Below are 9,932 nucleotides of genomic sequence, written 5' to 3'. Positions count from 1 at the left end.
ATTGGTTTTATTTGCTAATATACTATTACTTATTTCCATAATCAATGAAAGTGACTAGATTGAAAAAGCCTCTAGCTTTGTCTCTATGAATTCTTAATTGAACACAATCAAATAAAGGATATAAGACTCTGAGCATAGAAAGCCCTGCCACAAATAGAGCTCCAACTTTAGATAAATTATAGAGGAAGCAATATGTATCATGTAGACTAAACAAGTTTTGTTTTTATTTTCTGGAAAGGTACTGAAACCAAACTCAAGACTTAATTGTCTTGGGGGATTAAAGCTCAGGCTATTGATGCTACTTCTTAGTAGGCTAGGAAGTCAGACCACAAGAAAGCTGGAGTTCCTTTCCCTTGTGCCACACTGGCACAGCAATATAGACAACACAGAGAAAGAGAAGCTGATTTCAGCTGAATCAATGCTGTATTCTTGCTGAGTATCCTTTCTTTTTTTTTTTTTTTTTTTTGTGACTGAAGAAATTTAATGTAATACAACTTTTCAGTTTTAAAGGAAGCTGTGATATATGAAAAGGAAAAGGAAAAAGGGGGGAAGGGGAGGGGAGGAGACAGGAAATGGGACAGGACTCTGAGCAGCCAGGACCTGGTGCCCATTCAGTCATCCCTGAAGGGAAATATAATTGGAGCACAGACAATAACTTTTGAACCACAGAAAGGCAGGGCTGGCTCCTAGAAGAAAGCAGGCAAGAGAGAGGCTATGGCAGTGCCAATGCATTCGGTACAAGTGAACTTCCTCCCAGCGCCACCTCCTGGAGAGCCTGTATGCGTTCCTGGAGATCGACCTCTTCTTTATGTTTCTCCAAGGCCTGTAGGCCAGAATGCTGTAAGAAGTCCTGAGCTGCCTCGGGCTGGTGTACAAAGAGCAGCTGAAGTAGCTCCAGGCTCTGGCCTACCACCTCTGAGTCAGAAAGGGTCAGGATATCTAGCAAGTGGGGGAGTAGTGGACCAGGCCAGAGCCTCTGGCAGTAGAACGGGCCCTTCTCAGCAATGTTACACAGGATTGTGAGCACCAATATACGTACCACCCGTGAAATGGGCAAGAGCTGCAAGAGAGGAGCAACCAGATCCAGAGAGAGCATTGCAGTGCAGAGGCCAGGATCTTTTACAGTGAGGTTGTTGAGGACCCAGAGGCACTCAGGAACCAGACTAGGTTGATGCTGGATGAAGAATTCCATGAGGATAAACATGGCCACTATAATTCGCTCATCTCCAAAATCAGCTCGCACCCCTGGGTCTGCCGCTCCTTCCTCTGCAAGCAAGTTACCAAAGCACCGAAGTACTGGGCAGGCCAACAGATCCAGTCCTGTATCCACAGATCCTGAGGCAGCCCTAGCCAAGTCCATCAGCAGTAGCCCCAGAGTAGACAAAGCTCCTCGGGAAATGAGCAGTGGATTATTCACCTGGCTGCAGATAATGTAGTGAAGGCACCAGGCAAACTCCACAGCAACACTAGCCCCCAGCTCTGGGGTAGGGTGGAGAAGTCGAAGCATGTTCGGGAGGATGGCGGAGTCCAAGACAGAAGGAATAATTTCCTTAGGAGCTTCATTGGCCTGCAAAAGTTGGGACAAAGTGTAGCCAAGAGCTTCCAGAACAGCTGCATGGGGGGACTGGATGCATAAGGCAAGAGCTGGAATAATGCCCTGTGGCAGAAGCTGCCTCCTCACAGCTTCGCTCTCCACAGCCAGGTTGCCTAATGTGTAGAGACATAGCTCTATGAAGTCAGCACTGTGCCCGGAAAGATAGGTGAGGAGGTAGGATGTAGAAGGCAGACAGGCTTCCGCCACATTGGGCTGGTCAGCATGGGACAGCTCATGCAGACATCGAGCTGCCTCCATCTGGAGAGAAGCCCAGTTGCTGGTCAGGAGTCCAATGAGTGTCCGAATACTGCCTTCTAGCCAGATAAAAGTCTGCTGTGTCTCAGGATGCTGTAGGCTATGCCGGAGGCTGATTAATGCCTTCTCTTTCTCCTTCTCAGTTCCCCGTTGGGACATCCTCAGCAAGTGTAGCACCTCCAGCTCTTCCAGGGGCTTGTTCTGGAACTCATCCCTGGCTTCTTCTAGGTCAGTGTCCCTCAGCAATCTCTTGCTGACCAGGTGCTGTTCCCGCCTGGCCTTCCTTAAAGCTGCCTCCCGCTCCCGCCAGCGATCCCGCTGTTCCTGCAGGTTGTAGCCATGGGCCCGAAGGCGGCCGCTGCGGTGACTCCACATGACCCCGGGCGTTCAACGGGCACAATAGGACCAGGCCGAGGACGGGCGGCGGCGGCGGCGGAGGCGGCGGGGGGAGGAGGAGGAGGAGGAGAAGGAGAAGGAGGGGCAGGAGGTGTCTAGCTGAGTATCCTTTCTTGCTGTGCTTAAGTAAAGCTTCTTTGTTATTAATTATATGATATACTAGTGTCTCATTTTTCCCAATAACAAATCTGAAGGAAGAGACTGGCCTGAATCAGGCTTGGCCTCCAATATAAGTTCTAGGGATTTGTTTAAGATTTTCCCAGACTCATTTAGATTATAAATATTAGGGGTAGAATTTGAACCCAGGTTTTCCTGACTAAAATTAGCACTCGCTGCATCACTCCCCCAAATCCAATACTAGCCATGTGTCCTAGCCTAGGAATCTATAAAATTGCAATATGAAAACCCAAAGAAAGAGGGAAATGTTTGTGTTTTCTTCATCTTGCCTCCTCTGTCTGATATGGTAATAGCACCTGTGACCTACTTTTTACTGTTTTCCTTCAGGCAACACAAAACCATTGGATTCTACAGAGCCCTAACAGCTGGATTTTGAAAATGTCTAGGTCGCTATATCTGATGATAAGAAAACCCATAATGTTCAGGTGATTCCTTCAATAATGCTTTCTCTTTCATAAAAATATTTCCTAAACCAACTGTAAATCATACAAATTCTTGAGGGTAAATAGCATACTATAGAGGGCTTCCATTGATAACCTGACATCTACTTTTCTTCTATGACTTGGCCATTGAAATCCAATTATCACGGGTCCTTTATTCTCCTTACTGAGCTAGAGGTCCCTTTTTTGGGCAGGGAAATGAGGGTTAAGTGACTTGCCAAGGGTCACACAGCTAGTAAGTATCAAGTGTCTGAGCCCAGATTTGAACTCTAGTCCTCCTGAATCCAGGGCTAGTGCTTTATCCACTGCACCTCCTAGCTGCCCCTACAGGTCACTTTTTAACATAACTTCCTGCATAGTGAAGGGAGACAATGTCTATACCCACCTCAGATTGGTAGTGATGTTTTATTATCCAGAAAATGGCCAGAATACAAAAAAATTAAGGAAATAGACCTCTAAGGCAGGTTCCACAAAATTCACACATATATTCTGATTTGGAAGGCCTCAAGATCAAATTTTGCCTCCCTTTTATCCAAAAGTAAACTATTAATTAAGACATTATGGAGTGAGCTCTCCAACTCATGACAGGATTGTTGTGAAAAACATTCAAATAACGCCTTTGGACAATGTCTAGAGCAGCAAAAACCACAGAAGGATGTGCTGAAATTATCTTCTAACCAAGAATGGCTTGGAAGGTCAGAAGGAGGGAGCTGCTATGCTGAGACAGGAGTGGAACCCAACCCCAAGTCACCCTGACACAGATCCAGTCCCAGTCAGGCGTTACCAGAGAAGGAGACACTCAGAGCCTCTGAATTAGCTACAGCACCAGTGTCATCTGGAACTAAGCTCACAGTCAGGTGACAGGGCTGAGCCTTTGGCAGGGGGGAGACTACAGGGGTCTATACTGGTACTGAGGCAGAACTTGGGTTTTTTACCCCTACTGGGAACTAGGAGGTAGGCTTGAGTATCAGTGGCCCAGCTGGGAGAATGGCACAGGCTTGTCAGAGCTGACAACCACAACATACAAAGCTGGTTGATTAGCAAGTTGGACGGGGGTCATCTTGGGACTTCTGAAGCTTGGGATAGTGCAGCCTGGAAACAGTGCCCCACTTTAAGGAGCTAAAAGTCAAGTAAAAGAAAGGCAAGATGAGCTGACAGAGAAAGGTGAGGAGCATAGAAAGTTTCTTTAGTGACAAGGAAGCTCGGGTGCACCCTCAGAGGAAGATGTCAACATCAGGGGCCCTATATCTAAAGCTTCCAAGGAAAATATGAATTGGTCTCAGGCCATAGAGGTGCTCAAAAAGGACTTTGAAAATAAAGTTAGAGAGGTAGAGGAAAAAATGGAAAGAGAAATGAGGGTGATGCAGGAAAGACATGAGAAAAAAGTCAACAGTTTGAAAAGCCAAATTGGCTAAATGGAAAAGGAGATACAAAAACTCTCTGACAAAAACAATTGCCTAAGAATTAAGATTGAACAAATGGAAGCTAGTGACTTTAGGAGAAACCAAGACACAATAAAGCAAATCCAAATGAATAAAAAAAATAGAGGGCAGTGTGAAATATCTTCTTGCAAAAACCGCTGACCTGTGTAACGATTGGAATGACGCCACCTGCTGGATATTTACTGTAGAAGAGTTCTGCCCATGAAGCGAAGGTCTTTGAGGGCAAGACCAGGAGTCAGGAAGTGACGCGGGCTAGTGGGAGGAGGAAGGAAGAGACTGGCGCTCGCTCTCGCGCTCTTTCCTTTGGACTCTGGTGGAGAGCGGAGCTAGAAATGTGCTCTCCCTTTAATAGATAGGAATCTAGGCCTTTCTCTCTCTTTATCAAATTCTTATTCTCCTTAATAAATGCTTAAAAGTCTAACTCTTGCTAAAGCTTATAATTTATTGGCGACCACTCATTAAATAGTTTAGACAGTTTAGTTAGAATTTTAGCCCTAAACACCTGGAAAAGAAGTCCTAGAGAGATAATTTGAAAATTATTGGTCTACCTGAAAACCATGATCAAGGATATAACTTAGACATCATCTTCCAAGATATTCCCAGGGAAAATTGCCCTGATATTCTAGAAGCAGAAGATAAAATAGAAATTGAAAGAATCCACTGATCACTTCCAGAAAGAGATCCCAAAAGGAAAACTCCTAGGAATATCATAGCCAAATTCCAGAGATCTCAGGTCAAGGAGGAAATATTGCAAGCTGCCCAAAAGAAAGAATTCAAGTACTCTGGAGCCCCAGTCAGCACAGCACAAGATCTAGAAGCTTCTACATTAAAGAACTGGAGGGCATAGAATATGATATTCCAGAGGGCAAAGGAATTGGGATTACAACCAAGAATTACCTACTCAGCAAAACTGATCATAATCTTTCAGAGGAAAAAATGGGACTTCAAGATAACGAGGACTTTCAGGTATTCATAATGAAAAGACCTCAACTGAATGGCAAATTTGACTTTCAAATACAAGACCCTAGAGAACCATAAACAATTGGAGTTGGTGGATATACCTGGGGTCGTGCAGTGGGTGACTGTCTTTTGTCTGAGGTCGGGTTTTGGATGGGAACCCCCTGGATCCAGGGTGGGTGCTTTGTCCACTGTGTCACCTAGCTGCCCCATTATGACACCTTTTGTGTTAAATTGAGGGGTGAGGGGAATGCACTGGGGGAGGAGGAAGGGCAGAGGTAGCATGGGGGTGAAATCCCACATGAAAGAAATGGGAAAAGGCTTATGGAATGAGAGAAGAGATGGGGGAGGAGCAGGGCAGTAAATGAATTTTACACTCATCAGAAAAGTCTCAAAGACATTAAACTCATCAGAGTTGCCTCAAGGAGGGATTAACACCCACACCCAATTGGGTGGAGTAATCTATCTAACCCTTCAGGAAAATAGGAGGGGAAGGGGATAAAGAGAGTGGGGAAAAATAAGGTAGGGCAGATTGGGGGAAGGGACAGACAGAAGCAAATCCCTTTTGAAGAGGGATAGGGTGAAAGAAGATAGATAATAAAGTAAATATCATGGGGAAGGGAATAGGATGGAAGGAAACAGTTAACAATAGTAATAATGCAAAAGAGAAAAGGGGGAAAATCATACAAAAATATTTATAGCAACTCTTTGTGGTGACTAAGAGTTGGGAATCAAGGGAATGTCCATCAACCTAGGAATTATGGAAGAAACTATAGTATATGATTGTGGTGGAATGGTATTGTGCTATAGGAAATGACAAACAGGATAATCCCAGAAAAACTGGAAAGTTAGCAGGACTGGGAGGACATTGTACATAGTGACAGCAGTATTGTTCAATGAACTATTGTGAATGACAACTACTCTCAGCAATGTAATGATCCAAGACAATCCTAAGGGATTAATGAGGAAGCTTACTATCCACCCCCATAGAAAAAACTGATAAAAAGAGCACTTGTGGATTGTACATATATAATCTGGTTGCTGTCTTGTGGAGGGGGGAGGAAAGGGAGGGAGGAAGAAAATTTTGGAACTCTAAATCTTATGAAAATGAATGTTGAAAACTACCTTTACATGTAACTGGAAAAAATAAAATAAATGTTTGTTGCACTGAAAAGAAAACAAGAAAAATGGGGTAGGGTGATAAAAGGGAGGGAGAATTTGAGGAAGCAGTGCTCAGAAATAAAACACACTATAGAAAAGGGAAAGGGGAAGAAGAGAGAAGGATAAACCAAAAAAATAGGAAGGAAGGAAATGTACAATTTATAATCATAATTTTGAATGTGAATGGGATGAATTCACCCATAAAAGAGAAGTGGATATCAGTGGAAACCAGAATTTCAATGACACTAAGCAATCAGCTTGAAGAACCTCCCATTTCTGGGAGGGGAACATGAAGGAGGAAGCAGAGGCTGGCGAGAGGCTTTTTCTTCTTTTGGTGTAAGACATCAGCATGGTTGCAGAGAACTTGAGAAGTGAGAGGTTTAGGAAGACTAGGATTGCCAGGCTATAAGAAATCTGTTCTCAATCTATCTCTTTGTTTTACTATCTTTTAATAAACCCTTAAAAACCCTAAATTTGTTTATCAGTGATTTTAGTTAGTTTCCCCCCAAAACTGAGGGGACAGATTAGAACCCACATTTAGAATTTTAAATTACACAAGAGCTAGATAAATCTAACCATAAAATAAATAAGGAAGAAGCTAAGGAGATGAATACAATTTTAGTAAAGTTATTATGATAGACCTAAAGAGAAAGTTCAAGGGGAATAGGAAGGAGTAAACCTTATTCTCAGCTATATATTGCACCTTCATAAAAACTGACTATATGTAGCTAATAAAAACATCACAATTAAATGCAAAGAAGCAGAAATATTAAATGCAACTTTTCCAGACCATAATGACCATAAAGAAATTATATTCAATAAAGTGCTATGGAAGAATAGATTAGATACTAATTAGAAGCAAAAATATAATTCTAATTAACAAGTAGGTCAAAGAACAAATTATAGAAACAATCGATAATTTAATTAAAGAGAATAACAATGAGACAACATATAAAAATTTGTGAGATGTAGCCAAAGCACTACTTAGGGAAAAATTTGTATCTCTAAACTCTTACACCAATAAAAGAGAAAAAGAACAAATAAATGAATTGGGCATGAAACTAAAAAACAAAACAAAACAACTTCAAAAGGAATAAATTAAAAATCCCTAATTAAATGCCAAAATGGATATTCTGAAAATCAAAGGAGAGATTAATAAATTGAAAGTTAAAAAAAAACAACTATTTAACTAATAAATAAAACTAGGAGTTGGTTTTATGCAAAAGGCAATGAAATAAATAAACAATTAGTTATTTTAATTTTAAAAAGAAAGAGGAAAACCAAATTAATCATTTCAAGCCTGAAAAGGGCAAATGCATTACTAATGAAGGTGAAAGTAAAGCAATTATTAGGCGTGATCTACTTTATGCCATTAAAACTGATAGTCTAAGTGAAATATCAATGTATTTACAAAACATATGTATACACTGTTAATTATATACATATTTTTACTAAAACAATTGCTCAGATAAACAGAAAAGTAAATAGAATATTTAAATAACCCTATCTTAGAAAAAGAAATTGAGCAAAGTATAAATGTGCTTTCCAAGAAAAAAAATCCCCAGGATGTTATATGAAATGACAAACAGAATGATTTCAGGAAAACTTAGAAAGACTTACAAAGTGAAGTGTTGCATAATGAAGTGAAGAGAACCAGGACAATTGTGTACACAGTAACAACAATATTTGTAGGATATAAAATAAACCTGTTTAAATCTTTAGCATTTCTATATATTACCAACAAAGTCTAGCACCAAGAGACAGAAAGAGATATTCTGTTTTACATAACCATAGACATTATAAATACTTGGGAGACCACCTACTGAGACAGACCAAGGGACTATGTGAACACACTTATAAAACACTTTTCACACAAAGAGATCTAAAGAATTGGAGGAATAGTTATTGTTCATGGAAAAATGAGCATGCTCATGCTAATGCTAAGTCAATATAATAAAAATGACAATTCTACTTAAATTAATCTGCCTGTTTGGTGCCATACAGAACTACCAAAAATTTTTTTTTTATAAAGCTAGAAAAAATAATATCACAATAGGTTTGGAATAACAAAAGGTTGTTTGTTTCTGGGGGCAGAGCCAAGATGGCAGAGGAAAGGCAACAACCTCTTGGAGATCCTGACACAATCACTCCAAAAAACTCCAAATAATGCCATAAGACAATTTGTGAAGCAGCAGAACCCACAAAAGGATGCACTGAGATAATTTTCCAGCCAAAGATAGCTTAGAAGGTTGGCAGGAGGGGGCTGCTGTACTGAGGTTGGGAGCTGCTATGCTGGGGTGAGAGTAGAGCACAACCACGCAGTCGTGCCTACACAGATCCAGCCCCAGGCTGGCTGTAGACACCCAGGCTTAGATGACACAGATCCAGATCCAGGCTGGCCACCCATACCCAGATTGTATTGACATAGATTCAGTCCCAGGCAGGCTGTACCAGAGAAATTTAACCCTGGAGCCTCTGAATTGGCTGCAGCATTGGAATCTTCTGGAACTAAGCTCACAGTCTGGTGAGAGGGCTGAACGGTTAGCCAGGGGGAGATTACAGGGGTCTCTGCTGGAACTGAGGAAGAATTTGGTTGTTTAACCCCTGCTGGGAACCAGGAAGCAGCCTTGAGTGGCAGTTGCCAACATGGGGGAGAGACACAGGCTCACCAGAGCTATCAACCCAGTGAAACAAAAATTTTGTTTTCTGGTTGAAGAGCAAGTGGCCTGGGGTTACTTACTGACCAGACCACAGGCCAGGCGAGTGAAAAACCTTCCATTCCTTAAATCATACAACCTTGGACAGTCTGAAACTTGGGACAGTGTAGCCTGGAAGCAGTTCATCACTTTAAGAAGGAGTTAAAAATCACAAAATAGGCAGGCAAAATGAGAACACCGAGAAAGATGCAGAAAATAGAAAGTTTCTTTAGTGACAAGGAAGATTGAGGTGCACACTCAGAAGAAGATAGCAATGTCTAGCAATGTCCTACACTGAAAGCTTCCAAGAAAAATATTAATTGGTCTCAGGCCATAGAGGCACTCAAAAAGGACTTTGAATATAAAGTAAGAGAGGCAGAAGAAAAAATGAGAGTGATGCAGGAAAGTCATGAAAAAAAGTCAACAGTTTGAAAAGTCAAATGGAAAAGCTCTCTGAATAAAATAATTGCCTAAGCATAAGGATTGAACAAATGGATGCTAGTGACTTTATGAGAAACCAAGACAAAATAAAGCAAATCCAAATGAACAAAAAATATAGGACAAACAGCTTACCTGGAAAATGGATCCAAGAGAGATAATTTGAAAATTATTGGACTACCTGAAAACCATGATCAAAAAAAGAGCTTAGACACCATCTTCCAAGATATTGTCAAGGAAAATTGCCCTAATATTCTAGAAACAGAAGGTAAAATAGAAATGTAAAGAATCCACTGATCACCTCCTAAAAGAGATCCCAAAATAAAGGCTTCCAGGAATATTGTAGCTTCCAGGTCAAGTAGAAAATATTGCAAGC

At 41.3% G+C, this 9,932-nt stretch overlaps 1 protein-coding gene across 1 annotated transcript; it reads right to left on the bottom strand.

The window, feature by feature from the left end:
- Positions 1–466: 466 nt before the first annotated feature.
- On the bottom strand, positions 467–2,338 carry LOC122743995 (transmembrane and coiled-coil domain-containing protein 6-like). Its single transcript, XM_043989279.1, has one exon. It carries the CDS (start codon positions 2,222–2,224, stop codon positions 713–715), a length of 1,512 nt encoding a protein of 503 aa, XP_043845214.1. The 5' UTR covers positions 2,225–2,338; the 3' UTR covers positions 467–712.
- Positions 2,339–9,932: the final 7,594 nt, after the last annotated feature.

The sequence above is a fragment of the Dromiciops gliroides genome, chromosome 2 (genome assembly GCF_019393635.1).
Source record: "Dromiciops gliroides isolate mDroGli1 chromosome 2, mDroGli1.pri, whole genome shotgun sequence".
In the NCBI taxonomy this organism is placed as follows: Eukaryota; Metazoa; Chordata; class Mammalia; order Microbiotheria; family Microbiotheriidae; genus Dromiciops; species Dromiciops gliroides.
This window is presented reverse-complemented; position numbering and strand designations above follow the sequence as displayed.

What these genes read in the sequence shown, in the direction of transcription:
- LOC122743995 (XM_043989279.1), bottom strand. Translation starts at nt 2,224, where the DNA reads ATGTGGAGTCACCGCAGCGGCCGCCTTCGGGCCCATGGCTACAACCTG.